We start from the raw sequence: 21,131 nt of genomic DNA on the forward strand, positions 1-21,131 counted from the left end.
AGCACATACAAACAGGATAACTGCCTCTTTCACAGTACCACATCCGCCACACGCAAGCACATACAAACAGGATAAGTGCATCTTTCACAGTACCACATCCGCCACACACAAGCACATACAAACAGGATAAGTGCCTCTTTCACAGTACCACATCCACCACACACAAGCACATACAAACAGGATAAGTGCCTCTTTCACAGTACCACATCCGCCACACACAAGCACATACAAACAGGATAACTGCCTCTTTCACAGTACCACATCCACCACACACAAGCACATACAAACAGGATAACTGCCTCTTTCACAGTACCACATCCGCCACACACAAGCACATACAAACAGGATAAGTGCCTCTTTCACAGTACCACATCCACCACACACAAGCACTTACAAACAGGATAACTGCCTCTTTCACAGTACCACATCCGCCACACACAAGCACATACAAACAGGATAACTGCCTCTTTCACAGTACCACATCCGCCACACACAAGCACATACAAACAGGATAACTGCCTCTTTCACAGTACCACATCCGCCACACACAAGCACATACAAACAGGATAACTGCCTCTTTCACAGTATCACATCCGCCACACACAAGCACATACAAACAGGATAACTGCCTCTTTCACAGTACCACATCCGCCACACACAAGCACATACAAACAGGATAACTGCCTCTTTCACAGTACCACATCCGCCACACACAAGCACATACAAACAGGATAACTGCCGAAATCTGGTGTAGCACTTCAACCTCAACTCCAGCCAACTATCTGTTTCCGGAACCACTTTCAGTATCCCTGTGCCTTCTGGAACTGTGAACTGCTAACTGGGCATAACTTGCTGCTTGTAGACCAAATAGGTTTATGGGGGAAATGTACCATTTTCGTAATAAGATACGATAAAAGATCAATCATGATTAGTACTAAAGCCTCCTCGGATCACTCAGCAGTAGCTGTAAGAGGCATTCTTGTGAAGCAGGGCTACTGTCATCAGAAACTAAGACAGTTCTGAAGTTATTTTAGGATGGACAAAGAGCAAAGCCCCATGCCTCTCTTTTGAGTATCTTACCCTGGCCAATTCGAAAACCAATAATAATTCTGATCTCATTAGGCACATTTGTAACTTTTTCAACTGTGTTTTCTATCCACTATACCCATATCACTTCCCTGCCAGCACAACCTATGTGGATACCTGTTCTGTTGTCAGTAAGGCCAGGTTCATATTTCCCTATGTCACCCTTCAGCCTAATTATGTTTTATCCTTGATGGAGACATGGCTGACCCAAGAAAATACTGCTACTTCAACTGTTCTCACTTCATCTGTGTTATAGAGACTTCCTCAGTAAACTTGATGCCACTATGAACAAATGTCCTGACAATGGGTTGCTCATCACACTGGTCAGCTTAAACCTCCTGATGTTGGCCTTAATTCATAGTGGTGTATATGTTATTCATTACATTTCCAAGCTGATCTGTACAGTATTCATGCGAATCTTTTCTTCATACATATCGGTTATTAGAGTTGCCTTGGTGTTCTTTGAAGTGTAGTAGTTTTTGTTATGTTTTATGCAGCACTGTAAGTTCTTAATTAGTAGAACTATTGCAGTTGTTGGGGTTACATTAACTATATCTCCCAAAAATGTACAGGTAGTTTTTTTTCTTACATAACCACAAGCAAATAGAAAGAATCCCAATCAAAATGTAAGCATCAGAAATGCATGTTATATTATCACGATGCGTCTTGGGCGAGTTCCATCCCGTTGTCTTGAGTTGCATGGAATGCAGTAGCCTATTCGGAGAAGCTTTGCCAATACGTTCGTCTTGACTGGGATGGGGCTGATCTGACCAGCTAAATGGCTTGGTATTTGTCTTTGATATTCCAGTATTCAGTGGAACCTACTTTACAATAAATTATTATGCTTGACTAATTTAATTATTTCAATTAGATTCCTTTGCACCACATTGACAAGGCAAACAACTGAAACAAATATGACAGTTTACTATTGACTGTCAGTAGTTGTATTCTTCAATCCTATAATATTTTCTTTCTGCTGAATACTTCTCCCTTCTGTCTGCTGATTCTGCCTGTGGGCCCTCACCTATTCATCCCTTATTAAGTGACTCATGGGGAGCTTTAAGGACAGGGCTCTGTGTAGCTGAGTGAAAAGTAGAGAAAAAAATAATTAAAGGCGACCGATTATCCCTTCATTCCATTCTCCAGTCTTTTCCATTCGATCTGCTGCTTAAGCCACTTTGTATTACTCTCTCTGTTCTAGTCCACCTGCTTTTGTCAACAGCTCATTTACATTCAGGATTAATCGCCTTGGGCTATCCACTCATGGATTGTATCCTGTGTTGCCAGATGGGGAGGTTTCTAACACAATTGGGCTATTTTTAATGACAACGTGCGGGCAAAAACTAACTTGGCCTGGTCGATTTACAGACAGGGTTGTATAGTAAAAATTATGTTTGAGTTTTTTTTTTGTGGAGTCCGCGGGTGTTATGTGGTATACTGTCAATGAAATCTGGCAACGCTGATTGTATCCAACATGTCTGGCTGCAGCAGCAGCACAGCGATTGGACCGCTGAAAACCTGCATCTTTCCCAGAACACCTCAGCCAGCCCAGTGTTCAACCTGGTTCAGCCTCCACGTAATGAAAAACATGTAAGGTAGTCAGAACTACAATGTCCTTAGATAACATTTTAAAACCATGAATCAACAGTATACGCCATAGGTTATGTTTATTAGTGTGACAGAAATCTACATGGAAAGCTAGTAAACCTTTTAGCATTTGTAAGACATCAACATCATCATATCGAGAACAGGGCGACATGTTCCTCGTCTAAACTGTCTGAAAACGCACAGATGTCATATTGGTTTTTTGACTCTCTGTGTTTCCAAAAACAGAAAACGGGGAGGGTAGCAGCGGATGGTAAATGGATAGGCACGTATGAAATTAAATCAATTTACAACCCTGTGAACACCCACCCAGATGCTGAGTAAACGCTACTTCCACATATAGAGATCATGAGCTAAATGTTGTTTATTGCACATGTAGACTAAACTGTTCTACAATGTTGCCAGACTTCATTAATGGTAAACTGCCCAATCACCCACGGACTCCAGAAAAAATCCACCTGAACGCTATTTGTTCTATACAACCCAATCCGTAAATCGACTCGCCCAAGCCCCTTTTTGCCCACTCACTGTCATAAAAAATAGCCCAATTGTCAGGAAACTACCCCATCTGGCAACACTGTTGTTCTAGACGGAACTGCTACGCGACCTTTCAGTGATATACAAAATTTTGTCGTAAAGGTTGAATCTCAATAAAAAAAAAATTGAAGACGGACGTCAATCAACTATAATCTAGGCTACATCAAAAGTAGATTACTTTTAAGTGAAAATACTTGCTGCCTGAGGTGTTTAGCGGTAGGAAAATGTCGCCCATAATAGTTTTGGAAATAATGGAAATTGAAGGCCAACTAAAACATAGAAATTACTTCTCTATCGTTCTCATGCTCCAATGTTGAATTACACGTATTTCACTTATTCAAAGCGTGTGCTGAATATCACATGATGTCTTTTACATTCTCAATTAAATACATGCCTTTTACAAATCTATCAATCAAGAAAATGTATTCTTCTTCAATCATATACAACAATCTGGGGGTATATACACAAGAGGGGAAGGGAGATCAGGGTTAAAAATGAATATTCAAGTAGTATGTTTTAAGCTTAAACCAAACAAACATGATTTACTGTTTAACGGATTTTAGTATCGTGACTGATGAGTAAATGAAAAAAATGTAATACGAAAAAATTTACATGCTTGTAAAAATACTATAGCAACCTTAGCTTAATACATAGTGTACTTGTCTAGACCTCATTGATCAAAAGGGATAGCGCAGCTTTTCCTGGCCTAGTGAGGCAGGTTGGTTTCCATAATCTGAGGGAGTTGTGCATCTCTTTTCTCAACACTTTTCTCAATACCCTTTGCTGCAAGAAATGTCAAAAGGTGCATCCGTTATACAATAAATCAATTAATTTGTATGGCGTTAATGATTTCTGAAGCCACATGTTGCTTTTGCATGTGAAGTGCATTACACAAGATGGGTCCAAGGCAAAATGCTCACTTAATGTTTTTAAAAGAAAAATATTCATTCAACATTCAAGAGGACACAAAACAATCACTTTTCTCTTTAACAAAAATAGACACGGCTTTTCCAGCCTGAGGTTCCCTTTCAGTATCTATAAAAAGTTAGTCTCTCTCTGAAATCACACCCTAATAACTGTAAAGGGTACTACTTTTGACCAGAGCACTGTGGCCCTCAGTCAAAAGTAGTATACAATATGGAAACTAGTGAGCCATTTCAGACCAAAACTCTGCCTATTTACAGTGTCAAATAGCGATATAATGATTTATAATGGGTTTATTCCTGTTCCCGAGAGACTGCCGGTGCTGAGGAATGTGGGTAGCGCAGCTCTAGTGTGTGTTAGCGGAAGTAATCTATCTCAAGGATGGACCAATCCAAGACACCTGCAGTGTGTAGACTCCAATCCAGACAAGCTCTAACAAACACACATTATACACTTGATCTGAGACCAGGATTCATTGAGACGCCTGCAGTCAGACTGCATCCCTCTAGGACCAGAGATGACCATATGTCTGATGATCAAGCGGACATTTACTGATTTTTGGATCCTCAGTCTTCTTTGAGAGCAGTTTACTAAGACGTCCTATAACGATTTACTTTAGTGGATATTGTAAGTATTTCTGCAAGTGACTCTGAGTGTTTTTGTCATTGCCAAAATTATTTGTATATCAACATTGTATAATCATGGGGGCACTGCGACAAGTGGTGTCATTGCGACCCGGGTTCTTGTCCTGATTGTGGCATACGGACCGTGATGGTACCAAAAAAGGAAGGTGCAAATTGAGGCAATAAAAAGGAGGGGAAATTGTGTGTGGGTGAGACAATTGCGTTATCATGATTTATTCTATTAAAACCATTAGACATTCAGCATTGACAGGGGGTCTTCAATGCTTTAGCTGCTTTTCCCATAGGGCTTGAGGTTATGCAGTATTCTGAACACCTTCCTCCCTGGTTAAAACAGAATCCTGTGCTGTGCTGGAGATGTCAATCTTCTGCAGTACTGTCACTCAAACAGATGACTGATCCCAAACCTGTGCCGAAAAAGATCAAAGACAAACCAGGTCAGTTGATAGGACAAGAAATTAGGCAGAAGAACTTACATTACTTGATATCAGTCAATGTCAATGTCATCTTTATTTATAAAGCACATTTAAAACAACTGTCGTTGACTGAAGTGCTGTACAGGGCAAAACCGTCATATACAAAATATATGACCTTTACAGGTAAAATATTTACGTAGGTACGCATAACAAGAAACAGACAAAATAGCAGCACACACATTTGATGCCAACTCAGGTAGGATTAAAAGCCAGAGTAGAAAGGTGTGTCTTTAGCAATGACTTAAAAGTGTATATAGTCTGGGTGTTTCGAATATGCAGTGGTAGGCTTTTCCAGAGGATGGGACCACCCACCGCGAATGCTCGATCCCCTCGTTTTTAGCCTGTGTCTCACTTCCATCAGAAAGACTAACAGAAAAACACAGTTTTAAGTCATTCTGGTGACATATTCAAAAAGACAGTAGCCTGACCAGTAGGGTTCTGATCTATAGGCGTCTGGTCAAAGGTAGTGCACTGAGAAAGAAATAGGGTTCTAATGTCACCCAGTACCACTACAGTCATATCCTGTAAAGCGGGCAGGGTGTTGTGCCCGTTTGGGAGGCTGGTTAATGAATATACAGGCTGTATAATGATAATGAACCTCACCTTGTTGATGGTGGTGAGCGGCTGGCGAACAGAGCTGGTGTGGAGTCTCTGGCGGACCCCAGGCTGCTGCTCTTCCAAACCCCGGCCGGGCGACCTCTCCCTCCTCACCTCCCGCTCCATCAGCCTCCCTGGGGAGCGGTCAAGGCACGGGTCCCCTCCCATGGCCCGACCGGGAGACCCGGCCAAGCGGGGGTCCATCATCATCCTGCTGCTGGGGGACTTCTCCCTCTCCACGGGGTGCGGCGGGCGGCCGGGCGACTTGTCCCGGCGGAACTCTGTGCGGGCCTCGCGGAAGCGGTGCGGCGTGCCCGGGTCACTGTGCAACGCAGGGCTGGCTGCCAAGCGCTTGGTGATGTGCTCATTGTAAGAGGGTGGCCCCCGCTTGTTGGGGCTGGAGGGGGGAGGGAGGGAGACAGGGGTGTGGAGAGACAGTGAGGAGATGGGAAGGCAGGAGGAGGAGCCACAGGACATAGGATCAACATTTTTGTAGGATTATTAGAGATGTTGTCGAGACAGTAGCGCACAGTGTACCGCCGGGGTCACAGTGTACCGCCGGAGTCACAGTGTACCGCCGGGGTCATAGTGTACCGCCGGGGTCAAAGTTTACCGCCGGGATCATAGTGTACCGCTGGGGTCAGGTGAAAGATGTGGATGAGGACTCTCAACAGAACTATGTAACAGCATGAAATTCATCCAGCAACACAAGGAGCAATCTTTATACAAATACATAAAATATTATTACCATTAGATCAATAAGCTGTTTATACTTATAGACAGTGTGAGACTGTAGCAAGCAATGGTTTTAAATGTAGAGAAATCAGTCCTTATTGAAATCCCAGAAGTTAAGCAGCCTAAGCAGGTTGAGTCTGTCACTGCATGTCTGGTTTCCAATTATGGATGGGAGAACTAAGGACGTGTGTCACATCGACACACCACAAACTATCCACACAGGTACACACAGAGAATAAACACTCTTCCATAAATGGCCAAATAACGGTGTATAAATGAAATGTTGTGGTCAAATTCTGTCTTTGGTACTGTTAATTAATCTTAAAATGTATGTTTTACTATGAAGATTGAGTAACATGGCAATGAGCTCTTCCCAGCTCCTCTTTAACTCACAACCGCGCCCCAAACACCAAGGAACACCCAAGGTCAAAGCACTGTATTGCTGCCGGCATAATTCTGTCAACTTTAATGAAGCTGTTGATTAGCAGAATCAGGTTGTCTAAGAAAACACACAGAGCAACCATACTTTATTTAAACATTGATTTTGTATCACACAGGGGCATTTGAAATAGGCATGGCCTTGCTTAGGCTTTGTTGCAAATGAAAAAGGCACTCTTCCTCCTGCAATGAACAAACAGAAAAATTAATCGAGGTCTCAGAAACACGTAGCATGTCTAATGGAAGAACCCCAACACCAGTACAACCAACCACTACAACCAATAACCAGGAGAACGCAAAAGTGGCCACAACTGGCTGCCTCTTTAATCAGGCCCAGAGAAAAACAGAAGGTGTAGTCACCAAGAACCCGTATTTTGTGTGAGACTGACTGAGTGTGTGAGAGGAATTAGTTAGTGGAGGGTGAGTGTGTGAGAGGAATTAGTTAGTGGAGGGTGAGTGTGTGAGAGGAATTAGTTAGTGGAGGGTGAGTGTGTGAGAGGAATTAGTTAGTGGAGGGTGAGTGTGTGAGAGGAATTAGTTAGTGGAGGGTGAGTGTGTGAGAGGAATTAGTTAGTGGAGGGTGAGTGTGTGAGAGGAATTAGTTAGTGGAGGGTGAGTGTGTGAGAGGAATTAGTTAGTGGAGGGTGAGTGTGTGAGAGGAATTAGTGGAGGGTGAGTGTATGAGAGGAATTAGTGGAGGGTGAGTGTGTGAGAGGAATTAGTGGAGGGTGAGTGAGTGGAAGATAAAGAGAGCAGGTACCTGCGTCCAGATCCATTCCTCTGCAGCTCCCCCTCCTGTCCTAGGTTGCCCTTACAGCAGATGACGCGGAGCTTGTTCTGGTAGGACGAGGCAAGGTAGATGGCCCCGGAGGAGATGGCAGGACCCAGGTAGCGAGGGTTCGGTATGTCCAGGTGAGCGTACGAGTGGGCCCTAAACAAGACACAACACTCCATCGATGTCTCACCACGTCAAGGGCACTAGCAAATTACGGATCAGTGGGGCGCTCTTACCCTAGAGCAGAGTGTCCCTGGATCTCGATCACATCCAACGAGTTAAAATAGGTCACAAACAAGTAGGGCTCTCTGTAGGCTGAAAGGAAGAGTAGCCATAAGCATGTTGGATCCCTTACAATGTCGCTACAACACGTTTGGAGACGGTAATAGTTCAATCCCTTGGGGTCATTTTGTTTTTTTTATTTTAGATAAAAGGCTTTCACTAACCAAATGAGAGAGGCAGACGACTCCATTTGATGTCCTCACTTCGGTTTCTACGGCCGTAGGCATCCACAAACACTCCAAATTCTAGGCAGAGATAATTACAAGGTCAAATTAACAATCATTAGAATAATTATAATGAAAGACAATGTGTTTGGCTGTGTGACCTACCATGGAAGCAGAGGAGGTACTCTTCTTTCTGGGGTGCTTGGGTGACCTGGATTATAGAGATCGGGAAGCTGTGGGAGGAGGCCGCAAAGACAGCCGATGCCAATGTTACATCATTCTTATCCAGGAACTCTGCAAGAGAGACGTCACCACACAAGTCATGTAGACAGCAAGAGAGACGTCACCACACAAGTCATGTAGACAGCAAGAGAGACGTCACCACACAAGTCATGTAGACAGCAAGAGAGACGTCACCACACAAATCACGTAGACAGCAAGAGAGACGTCACCACACAAATCACGTAGACAGCAAGAGAGACGTCACCACACAAATCACGTAGACAGCAAGAGAGACGTCACCACACAAATCATGTTGTCAGCAAGAGAGACGTCACCACACAAGTCATGTAGACAGCAAGAGAGACGTCACCACACAAATCATATGGTCAGCAAGAGAGACGTCACCACAAAAGTCATGTAGACAGCAAGAGAGACGTCACCACACAAGTCATATGGTCAGCAAGAGAGACGTCACCACACAAGTCATATGGTCAGCAAGAGAGACGTCACCACACAAATCATATGGTCAGCAAGAGAGACGTCACCACACAAGTCATGTAGACAGCAAGAGAGACGTCACCACACAAATCATGTGGTCAGCAAGAGAGACGTCACCACACAAATCATGTAGACAGCAAGAGAGACGTCACCACACAAGTCATGTAGACAGCAAGAGAGACGTCACCACACAAGTCATGTAGACAGCAAGAGAGACGTCACCACACAAATCATGTAGACAGCAAGAGAGACGTCACCACACAAATCATATGGTCAGCAAGAGAGACGTCACCACACAAGTCATGTAGACAGCAAGAGAGACGTCACCACACAAATCATGTGGTCAGCAAGAGAGACGTCACCACACAAATCATGTAGACAGCAAGAGAGACGTCACCACATAAATCATGTAGACAGCAAGACAGATGTCACCACACAAATCACATAGACAGCAAGAGAGACGTCACCACACAAATCACGTAGACAGCAAGAGAGACTTCACCACACAAATCACGTAGACAGCAAGAGAGACTTCACCACACAAATCACGTAGACAGCAAGAGAGACGTCACCACACAAATCACGTAGACAGCAAGAGAGACTTCACCACACAAATCACGTAGACAGCAAGAGAGACTTCACCACACAAATCACGTAGACAGCAAGAGAGACGTCACCACACAAATCATGTTGTCAGCAAGAGAGACGTCACCACACAAATCATGTGGTCAGCAAGAGAGACGTCACCACACAAATCATGTGGTCAGCAAGAGAGACGTCACCACACAAATTGCGTAGTCTTTTTAGACTTGTACCTGTATACATGACTAACAAATGGACAACATGGCCACTGAAAATCGCCTCAGGGATGTATGAGTTTGACTGACAGTCGTTCTTGACCTGAGAACCGTACTCATCAAGTTGCCACCATTCTTCTCAATATGCGGGCAATTTTTGCCATGTTGTCTGTGATTAATGAAACCGGTAACTAATCTGAAGATGAGATGTTGAGAATTTCAAAACAGCAATAATGTCATTCAAGACAAAGACCTATTAGTCCAAATGCATCTACAATTTCCACTGAAAAAGTGGTAACATATTTTCTAAATAATCAGGAAATTAATATTTCCTTCATATAATAATTCACTTATTGAACATCTACTTTTATTCATAGAACTGTATACAAACATTTGCTAAACCTTTAGAAAATCGTATTTTAGGGTATTACTAATGTTTTTGGTTTAAATAGATTCAAATAGTGTTTGAGAAGTATTTGAAAATGCTTTCATATATAATATGGAAGACTGCTTCAAATGTTTACGAATAACCATTGAAATGCTCAAATAAAAGTAGTTGTTTTGGGCAGTGCACAACTTCTATAATGTATGTATGAACCTAGGTCAGATCACAAGATGACGTAGTGGGACGGTTCAGGAAGTCTTAAAAATAGAGCCAGAATCAAGGGCTTGGTGTCCCAAAAAGACCAAGAGAAGCTCATCCATGCTTTTGTCTCTAGTAGGGTTGACTACTGTTATGGCCTCTTAACTGGACTCCCCAAAAAGACTCTAAAACAGCAGCAGCTCATTCAGAATGCTGCTGCTAAAATGTTAACCAGGATCATGAGAACAGAGCACCTCACTCCGGTTCTTAAATCTTTGCACTGGCTTCCAGTCAGTTACAGAATAGTTTTCAAAAAGGTGCTTTTAGTCCATAAATCACTAAATGGTTTAGGCCCTGAATACATTTCTGATATGTTTGAAGATTATAAACCAAGCGGGGCTCTTAGATCCATGAACTCAGGTCAGCAAGTAGAGCCCAGAGTCTAAACTAAACATGGCAAAGCTGCAATTATCAGCTATGCTGCTCAAAACTAGAATAAACTACCAGAAGATCTTAGACATGCCCCAAACGTATCCATTTTTAAATCCAGGTTAATAACGTATCTTTCCATGCACCTATGACAACACTGTTTAACCTTACAGCTTTTATAGCTTCCTCATGGAATATTTCTGTTCTTATTCAATGTTTTATGTGTTTTTATATTTCCCTCTTTCTTTGATTCAAGGTTTTATTATTTCGTCGTTATTCTATTTCTATTCTGCTATCTTTTACCAATCATTTTGGTAATGCAAGTTCTGGTGCTGTCAGAGGAATAACCTCTGTGTAAATGTAACAACCTGCTGATGATGGATAATGCAAGTTCTTGTGCTGCTGTATTTACATCTATGCAGGGTATTATCTCACAAAAGGACTGACGAGTTAATCCAAGTGCTGTAGTGCAAGGATTGAGATACGGGGGTTCAGTAAACTGTTAAATCATTGAGAATGAATATTAAATGCATGTAGAGACACGGCATAAATATCCCCTTGGAGACAGCCGGGTAAGACATTAATGCACAGATTATCTCACAAAGGGACTGACGGGTTCATCCAAGCACTGGAGTGCAAGGATGAGATGCCGGGGTGGAGAGTCCCCCTGGAGGGTGGTTAGAGAACTGTAACAATCTGACTGTTTAACATTCTATTATGCATTTTCATATTTTTCTTTTCATTTTGAAGCACATGGAATTGCTTCTATGTATGAACTAGTATACATTCATAAATAAACTTGCTTGCTTTAAACCTGTGTTTTGGGTCGCTGACCTACCTTCCAGCATGTACTGCTTCATCTCAATCTCGTAGAACTTGTTGGTGCCGATGATGATGCTGTAGCCTGTGAAGTGGATGCAGCTGCAGGGCTCTGACGTCTCAATCTCCTTCCTGATGCAGAACTTACCCAGGCTGTCGTTGTAGCGCAGGATGGTGATCTTATTGGGCATGGCTGCGCAGATGCACATTCCATTCTCCATCTGCACGGGGGAATAGAAATCAAACAGCTAACAATCGCTTCGGAGATATATCCCAATCAACCGTCCTCCAATGTTTGCAACAGGACGTAATGGACAACTTGATGCACGATCAGAAGCTGTTGGAATGGGACTCCCGGGCAGCAGCCCAAGACACTTTCATTCAACTGACTTTAAAATAATCCATACTAATACAATTACAAAACAAATGATTTATTTTGTCAAAACTAATTGTTTGCATGATTCTTAAAAATTGTTAAAATGAAAAAATACACCTTGAATTATGAATTAAACACAGCAAAAACATTAATGATAACAAATAAAGAGTTCACTCAGCAACACAATTAAGAAATACTATGATAGACACCGAAAACACTGTTTCATCTGGTTTAAAAGAAAGTACAAAGTGGTTGCTCACCTTGCCAGCGGAGAAGAGATGACAACCCTTGACTGTCTCAAAGATGTATGGGTTGAGATCTGGCTGGGCTGGGAGGTGGGACTGAGACAAAGACTGCTTCACCTTCTTAATCTCCACCAGACACAAAGCCCGCTCCTCTCCTGAATAATACATGTGAACACATTGTGTTAGTTACAACAGATACTGACCTATATTAACCCTTATTATAATCACAGTACAGTTAATAGATGGCTAGAGCAAAAACTAAATTAACATGCCCTGTAACATGCCTGTTAATTTAAGTAGTGCTGATATTAGTCCCTGAGCCCACGTCTACTTCCAGACTTTAGCAGGGGGGGAATCTAACATGAGTACTGATATCAGTCCCTGAGCCCACGTCTACGTCCAGACTTTAGCAGGGGGGGAATCTAACATGAGTACTGATATCAGTCCCTGAGCCCACGTCTACGTCCAGACTTTAGCAGGGGGGGAATCTAACATGAGTAATGATATTAGTCCCTGAGCCCACATCTACTTCCAGACTTTAGCAGGGGGGGAATCTAACATGAGTACTGATATCAGTCCCTGAGCCCACGTCTACTTCCAGACTTTAGCAGGGGGGGAATCTAACATGAGTACTGATATCAGTCCCTGAGCCCACGTCTACTTCCAGACTTTAGCAGGGGGGGAATCTAACATGAGTACTGATATCAGTCCCTGAGCCCACGTCTACTTCCAGACTTTAGCAGGGGGGGAATCTAACATGAGTACTGATATCAGTCCCTGAGCCCACGTCTACTTCCAGACTTTAGCAGGGGGGGAATCTAACATGAGTACTGATATCAGTCCCTGAGCCCACGTCTACTTCCAGACTTTAGCTCAATGTCAAGACAACTGACCGCAGTAAAGCAACATGTGCAGGGTCAGTCCCCATCACCAACCTGTAATTATGAGCAGCTTTTCATGCTCCTTCAGGATCTGGATCTGGAAGACGGATGCCAGCCCTGGGATGTGAGTCAGGCTGTTCTTAATGACGTTGAGGGCGTACAGGCCTTCCTCAGAGCCAACCAACACGATCTACGGAAGGTGGGGGGAAAGAAGGGCTCATCCAAAACTGCGTCGCGGTTACGGACATATTGAATCTACGACAACGTAATCGCTAAGGTAATATTACATATAGAATGGTGTCATGGTTAACATCCTATTTAAATCAAGACAAATCGCTCAACCACTGGTTCCCTTGGTAGGAGGCCTGGTTCTGAACGTCCAACTGGCATACCGACCTGGTCGGTGAGGGGCAGGGTACAGTTAATGTCCAGGCGGTCGTCTCCTTCCAGCTTCAGCAGAGAGTTACCCAGCAGTTTCTGTCATCAGAGGATAGGAGCACAGGTCAGGTTGGGGTCACAAAGTCTACGGTAAACCTAACCTAGTGTTTTACCAAGACAAAGAACAGAGCATCTCCTGTCAATGCAGGGTCATATGGCGGTTGTATCAGAGGCAAGTGGATGGCAAGGTTGAGCAGCGCAACACAAAATAGGCACAGGTATGGGAAAATGGGGGTCGGTTTGCAATAATGACTATTAATTGCATTTATGTAGCATTTTAAATGTAGCAGTCCAAAGCGCTTTGCACACAAGAAAAGAAAATCATGAAAATATTAAATGTGCAAAATGTAAATGAACACCAGACCAGCGTTTCTGCTGCATTCATTCAGCTGTGGCGCCAAGCCACGATCAGCACCGGCATGCTCCAGAAATATGGAATGTGAAAAGATTATTTCCCCCGTGGCTCACTTTGAAGATGCTAGAACAACCCAGATTTTATTTACCCCCAGTAACAAAATGAGTAATGAACGGAAAAACCAGACAACACCAAAGTGTAAACCGTTTTACTACTTGTCTTGAAGTGCACTGAAACGACAAGCGCCATAGGGAGGGAACACATCTTCTTACAAGAAGTCAATGCACAACAATTCAATTCACACCGCAATCGTGGGAAAACAATAGCTTAAGCACCATTTGTTAAAAGAGTGTCTTCCTTCCTGTTTATTCCTCAACGTGAACGTCATTTCTTTCCTTTTAACCAGCGGCACAGATAAGCTCCGCTGACCTTGGAGACATTCAGGCTAAACGCAGACTGGGTCATGAGTTGGCTAACCTGAGGTAAAGCGACACCTTACCTCAAAGTAATTTTTGGTCAAGAAACAGATGCAGTGTTTAGTTGAGCGGTAGTATTGAAAACCAGGGACTGCATTGGAGGACATATCGTGACATATCGTGAGTTTCACCAATTACATGCAGGGGGAAATATCACATTTGGGGAAATAGGTAAAAAATTGGCCAAACAAACATTGGACCAACAAAAGTAAATAGGTAAGATCATCCTTTCTTCCTATTTACAGTGATTGAGTTGTATCTGTTAGGCTACAATTGATAAGGATTATTGCTTACAGTATCATACCTGATAATATGGATCATGCATAGCCTATGGCCCATCACTTTGAACAAAAACTTTTACCAATATAGTACTGGGCTGGATGTGGAAATAATACACAGTGTCGGTATAATTTCACTGTAATGCATTTTCAAGCGCGTCTGTTTAAAAAGTCCCCAGAACTGAGATTCTATATCAAATGCCTCTCTGGGAGGAACTTCGGCCCCATGGCATGGACATTTTTGCTGAGGAAACACTTAACATGGGTGAATGCCCGTGAAACCAAGCTGTAGGCAAAACAATAAAAAGAACCAAGACTGGGGCAACTGTCAATCAAAATGAAAGGCACCCATCTATCAATCATTCGTGATGTCGGGCTGCATGGGTGGAAGAACACTTTGGGGATGCATGCATGATACCAGGGGACAAAGCTGCAGGGCAGTGCCATCTCACATTCATGTGCTGCATGAGTGGGTAATGAGGCTGCTTTTCAGGGCGTCACAGTGTGTGTATGCATTTACTGGGTATGTGACTGGGATGTTGGGTTGGTGTGTTGGTCGTGGTCTCTACATGTAAGCATGTGTACTGCATGCTCTGTCAGTCAAGGCATATGCTTGGGCCCTCTTGTCAGTCAAAGCATAGGCTTGTGCAGCTCTTTACCTGGACCAGTGGGGAGAGGTTCTTCTGTCTTTTAGGAACACCTGCCTACAGTGTGGTCAACAACACCCCAGTGTATTTAGAAGTGTAAAATAGGATTTCACACATAATGTAAATTAATCCACAAAGACAGGCAATAGAGGGACACCATGCACACAGAGAGAGAGAGAGAAAAAGGAGAGGAAAAATAAACTGTTGAGAGTGAATACACCATCGTCTCTCGGTTTGAGTGTTTGTTTAATCTATAGAGACTGTTGAGAATAAATACACCATCGTCTCTCAGTTGGAGTGCATGTTCATTCTATAGAGACTGTAGAGAGTTGGATACACCATCATCAGTCAATTTGAGTGCATGTTTAATCTATAAACTGCAGCAGGTGATGACTGAAAGTTACAACCAGATTTAAAATATAACTGATAACAAAAGATGGCTCTAAAGATGCGTATGTCCACTCACCGCGTCAGCCTCCACTTTATCCTTGGAGCCCCTGCTTCCAGCTACAACTGACTCCAGGACAGCCACCCAGCGCTGCTTGTCTGGGAAGCTGGGAGCCATGAAGTACAGTGACTGGCCGGGCCAACAGGTGGTGTGGGGGTGTGACTCCAGCTTTAGGACATACGGGATATCTGTACACAGATGAAGCACAAGAGAAAGATGAGAGTCAAGAGACAGAGACAAGAAAAGTAGTTATGTGTCATTAGTTCAGCTGAGCGGGCCCAGTTGACCTTGATTTTGGATCAAGATGGCAAGAGGAAAGGATCCAAGTGACTTTGAAAGAGGCTTCATTATTGGGTCTCTACCAGGTTGACCCGCAGAGGGCACAAGGGGTCACTGAATGGTTTGATGAGTATGAAGACAACGTGGATCATATGCTATGGCCTTCGCAGTCACCAGGTCTCCACCCAAATGATCACCTTTGGAAGATTTTGGACCGACGTGTTAGACAGCACTGTCCACCATCTTCAAAACATCAAAGGAGGGAATATCTTTTGGAAGAATTGGTGTTACATCTCCCCAGCACAGTTCCACAGACACTCATTGAATCTAAGCTGTTATGGTGGCTTGTGATGGACCAACAACTTACTGTGGCATTTTACATCGTTTTTTCCCTTTAATTTGTCACCTGTCTTTAAGTAAATACATTAGACTTGTGCACCCTGATTTAGCGATGAACCAGTAAATTAGTTGGCTGGGGTCCTATACCTGACTTGGCTGTGTTGATGAGCTCAGAGGAACCCACGGCCCCATGGATGGTGACCTCTCCATCCGGCAGACAGAGTTCAAACTCCTCCTCAGGATTCAGGGAATCTGGAATGTTGATTTACCAAATTATCATTTTGACTCAGTTCAGCACAGTTGATTTAGAAACAGTAAAACAACACGCCGAATCTGTCCAGAACAATCATTTTAAAGAATTCCTCAGTTATATAACAATCATAAAAACACTTCCAAACAAGTAGCACCTTCTCTGGGTTCTGAATCGTAGATGGACACCTTGGTCCCATCCAGCACAACATACTTCCTCTCCCAGCCCTGTTGGCCTCGTTTGGCGTTCCTGCAGAGAGACGGACACACTCACAGCTGATACGTTTTCCTGGTCAGGGGTCATACCCAGATCCCATCACCAAGACAGAGGAGGGAAAACAGTGACATGTTCAATGGTGGGTCAGGTAAACATCATCCAGTGGCCAGTGACAACACCTACCTGGGCTGTTTCATCCAGCCCTCCAGTCGTACATGGCCAGTGGCCTCTTTGAGCTGCAAGGCTGGTGAGTTGGCCTTCTCCCGACACAACACCTCGGAGAAGTGGTTAGCATACTCTGCCGGCAGCCCGCACGTGGCAGGGAGGCAGGGTGAGCACTTGGGGTGACACAGAGTACGGCACTCTACAGGAGGCCAGGATGGGAGAGAAGGAAAGGCATTCAGAGTGGTAGTGAACTGACTTCCTTTCAGTTATGGTGTCGGAAAACATGCACTCGGAGAAGGAGTAACATCAATTTCAGGGATAAGAGCAGTGCTAACTAGCCAGGGATAAGAGCAGTGCTAACTAGCCAGGGATAAGAGCAGTGCTACCCAGCCAGGGATAAGAGCAGTGCTACCCAGCCAGGGATAAGAGCAGTGCTACCCAGCCAGGGATAAGAACAGTGCTACCTAGCCAGGGATAAGAGCAGTGCTACCTAGCCAGGGATAAGAGCAGTGCTACCTAGCCAGGGATAAGAGCAGTGCTACCTAGCCAGGGATAAGAGCAGTGCTACCTAGCCAGGGATAAGAGCAGTGCTACCTAGCCAGGGATAAGAGCAGTGCTACCTAGCCAGGGATAAGAGCAGTGCTACCTAGCCAGGGATAAGAGCAGTGCTACTACTAACCAAGGCAGGTGGCAGCCTGGCGGCCGAAGTGTACCGTGTCCAGGCAGACAGCACACTTGGTGGCCCTCATGTTCAGTCCCACAGTGAAGCGATGGGGGATGTTGTGATGCATCCTCTCCTTCACACGACGTCCATACTCTACAATGCCATTGAGAGGAAAAGACAGCGTGGAAATGAGGGAAAACTATGGGGGTGAGTTTCCATTAGTTGTGCATTTCTTTTGTATCGTTTGTGTCCCTAACACATTTCCCACAAGAAAAAGCAGCAGTTTTATTGACAGCCAAATTAAGAGAGTGGAAAATGAGACATACCAAAGAATGTTTTCTCCACTCAAATGCTGACCATGACTAGATGTTCGGTCATGCAAATGGCGCTGTGTAAGAATTTTACGATGAGAAAGTTACTGATCTCTTTGAAAACAGTAAGGTTTGTTAAAAGCAACACAGATCTAATTCTGTGTTTCTAATCAAATTGGTAGAACAGGTTGTATACCTGAATGCACAGTAGGCTAGTGAAACTCTACGCACTTCTTGGACATTCTTCACATTTTACAAATTAAATCTGAAAGAATTATTACTTTTGATTCTACACAACCTAAAAACTAAACAAAAAAGGAACCAGTCAAGCCTAGTTCAGCCGGCCCGCAATTAAAAGTGATAAACTTTGTTGCCCTCACCTGATTTGAACCCGGGCCTACCATGTGAGTGGCTGTGTCTTTAATCACTACACCACGGTGCAATATGTCACACTATATTGTCACGCGTTAACATCACGCCAAGTTTGAATATTTCTCTAGACACCATTAAGTATTGTGTTAAACTGAGTAACATGTCTTATTAATTTTACCTCCACCACAAATAGCATTGGGAAATGTGTGGCTTTTGCCACTGGCTGTTTTAACAGCTCATTAGCCAGTAATAGGCCTACTAGTAATCCAACTTACTACAGTCATACGATTTTCTTTGAAAATCCACCGGAAATAGTCTCAATATAAACAGTTTTATTTTAGGCTTACTATAACGCAGCTACTCACTCACTCAGTAAGAGACATTTGCTCTTCTTGGCTGGCTCCACTTGCGAGGTTCGGCAGAAAAATAAAATGTTCTAAATTATATTTAAGATTCTGAAAATCGTGCATGTACTGATATCAATACCTCTGGGAAGCACTTTTGCCTGATGTCAATCATTTAGAATAATCTACAAACTTTGCTCAACTCATAGAAAAACATAACCAATGTTTTTGTCTAAATACCTCATTGCTGTACAGGCTCAAAGACCTGGTCGTATAAGTGCAGGTACACAATCATGGAGACCAGGGTTCAGTTCCTGTCTCAACTATTCCCACTATCTCCCACTTGTCTTTCTCCCCAACTACTTCAAATGTATCTGAATGAAGTAAAAATGCATTAAAAAAATTCTTAATTGCTCATGTTAATTTGGTTGGGAGTCCTTAATGGACAGCAATATTGGATTTACTGCCTATTCCAAAGTTTTTGTTGCTTTTCAAACATTCCAATGTCTAAAGTAGACTTGTTTGAGCCGTTTGGATCATTGCTTAGTAAAATAATGCTAATTCGTCCACAGCCACCTTGCTTATTTAAAATCATCAATGTATCCACAATGTAAACTGGAAGCCCCCCCCCCCCCAAAAAAAAAAATCTTTACCAACAATCTCTGGTGCAACAGTTGAAACAGTTGTCCACATGCATTCTGAATCACTCTCCATTTCTACCCAAAAGTCTTTGCACTCTGATACTCCAGAAACGTGTTCCGCCAGACAATAATTCTACTGGAATAACATGCAGTCTTTGACTGGCGCTATGAATATGCCCCGTGATGCGGCCGGAGGATGGAGATGAGGCGCAGGCAACAAGCACAACGAGGCGGACGATAAACAGTTTCAAACTGGGAATACACTTACTTTCAAAAGTCACCCTTCTCTTCTCTGTGAGCAGAATAACAGACAAAGGAAAAAAGGGGGTTCTAAAAGGAGATAGGTGACAGCGGAGAGCAAAGAGACGGATATTGACTGAAAATACAGGCCGAGACATTTGGGGGTGTGGGACCCGTACCTTCAGGAGTAGAGCTCTCCTTGCAGCGAGCAGAGCTGGACGGTGCAAGGAGGCTGCTGGGGTTCGGCTGGCGCTCAGGGGACTTGACGATAGCCGACATGAGGATCTGTTGGCGCGCTGATGCGGGCGTGGCCGGGGCGTGCTCTGAGGCTTTGAAATGGGCCGCTGGAATGGAAGATAACCGGGGAAACGTTAGCCGACCGGCTACATACTGGCCACATTTGACACATCATACATCCACGCGGCTAAAGTTGTTCTTTGTAGAAGCGGAGACCTCTTCACAAGGAAGGTTCAGCAAAAACAACCCTGTTCGACACGCTGTGCAAAGGGATTCCCTCCCTTCAGCAAAAACCAGTGCGTCGTGTTTTAATCTTGGAGAAAAGGTTCGTCTACGATTTCTACCATTTCATAATAGCCTGAAAGCACTTGTTATTAGGCCTACTAATACAGTTCATTTGGGGGAGGCTGCAATGTTTTTTGGTTTGTAGTTCAAAGACGTTGCTGTAATATCTTGTGTTATTAATACAACATAGGCTGTTTAATGCATCGGCTTGTCTAGATCAGCAGCAAATCAATAACACCGCTGCATGTTATTGACCACTGGCCAGCAAGGCACCAAAATATATAATAGGGTTGTAAACATGGGCCTAGATGCTCTAAGAGTGTTACGAAAATGGACCTACGCTGTTGTGACAGGTTTGTAAAGATGTCCCTGGGTCCTGAAATAGTGCTACACATACTGGCCAAGGTTGTTGTATCAGGTTTATAAATACAGGCCTAAATCCTGTAATCGTGTTATGTAGGGGGCGACAACACCCACCCTCTTCTCTGAGGGATCTCAGCTCTATCCTCATCTTCTGCAGGGCCTCCTCCAGGTCAGAGCAGCGTGTCCTCTCCTTTTCCAGGGCCACCTTCATGTCACTGTACTGCATGGGGACTGCCGGCTGAGCCGGGGGCCCGGGAGCCCCAGCAGCGTTTCCATTGGGCCCCAGCTCATCACGCCGACGCCCAAAGATACCCTGGCAGGGAGATGGTTAGAGGGAGCTTCAGAAGGAGTAGCATTTCGCAGCTGCTTGCAAGGAGATTATCCCCACACAGTCTAAAACAGACATAAACGTTTCTTTTTATCTTTTTTCTTATTATTTAGTGTCAGTGTTTGTTTCCATTGTCATTGACAGCGTGTGTTTGACAGGGTTTCCTTTGTGGAGACAGAAATTTGGTCGGCAGGACGCTTTGGTGCATAGACCATTACGGTGTCCTCCCACGGTGCTCAGAGTGACTAAAATCCCAATTAGACTGAGGTAATAATGGCAGATTATGCCAATTCAACTAAACACAAAATACCACGTGACAATAAAATACAGCAGAACATTGTTCAT

General features: G+C 43.7%; 1 protein-coding gene across 5 annotated transcripts in view; it reads right to left on the reverse strand.

Annotated features, from left to right (window-relative positions):
• Window positions 1-2,734: 2,734 nt before the first annotated feature.
• The window catches only part of cita (citron rho-interacting serine/threonine kinase a), a 56,773-nt gene continuing 38,376 nt past the window's right edge, over window positions 2,735-21,131 (reverse strand). For 2 of the 5 annotated variants that reach the window (XM_013138260.3, XM_020055740.2), the window contains 19 exons: window positions 20,573-20,771; window positions 19,753-19,917; window positions 19,602-19,625; window positions 17,681-17,818; window positions 17,020-17,200; window positions 16,778-16,869; window positions 16,518-16,622; window positions 15,771-15,940; window positions 15,317-15,361; window positions 13,507-13,587; window positions 13,165-13,300; window positions 12,245-12,384; window positions 11,628-11,829; window positions 8,426-8,554; window positions 8,261-8,341; window positions 8,051-8,129; window positions 7,800-7,970; window positions 5,873-6,263; window positions 2,735-5,200 (listed from right to left, as the gene is read on the reverse strand). In XM_013138260.3, coding sequence (XP_012993714.1) covers window positions 5,177-5,200; window positions 5,873-6,263; window positions 7,800-7,970; window positions 8,051-8,129; window positions 8,261-8,341; window positions 8,426-8,554; window positions 11,628-11,829; window positions 12,245-12,384; window positions 13,165-13,300; window positions 13,507-13,587; window positions 15,317-15,361; window positions 15,771-15,940; window positions 16,518-16,622; window positions 16,778-16,869; window positions 17,020-17,200; window positions 17,681-17,818; window positions 19,602-19,625; window positions 19,753-19,917; window positions 20,573-20,771 — 2,553 coding nt within the window. In that variant the 3' untranslated portion in view covers window positions 2,735-5,176. The remainder of the gene's footprint in view (window positions 5,201-5,872; window positions 6,264-7,799; window positions 7,971-8,050; window positions 8,130-8,260; window positions 8,342-8,425; window positions 8,555-11,627; window positions 11,830-12,244; window positions 12,385-13,164; window positions 13,301-13,506; window positions 13,588-15,316; window positions 15,362-15,770; window positions 15,941-16,517; window positions 16,623-16,777; window positions 16,870-17,019; window positions 17,201-17,680; window positions 17,819-19,601; window positions 19,626-19,752; window positions 19,918-20,572; window positions 20,772-21,131) is intronic. The other 3 variants (XM_013138261.3, XM_020055739.2, XM_013138262.3) reach the window with 3 other exon arrangements.

The sequence above is a fragment of the Esox lucius genome, chromosome 17 (genome assembly GCF_011004845.1).
Source record: "Esox lucius isolate fEsoLuc1 chromosome 17, fEsoLuc1.pri, whole genome shotgun sequence".
Taxonomy (NCBI): domain Eukaryota; kingdom Metazoa; phylum Chordata; class Actinopteri; order Esociformes; family Esocidae; genus Esox; species Esox lucius.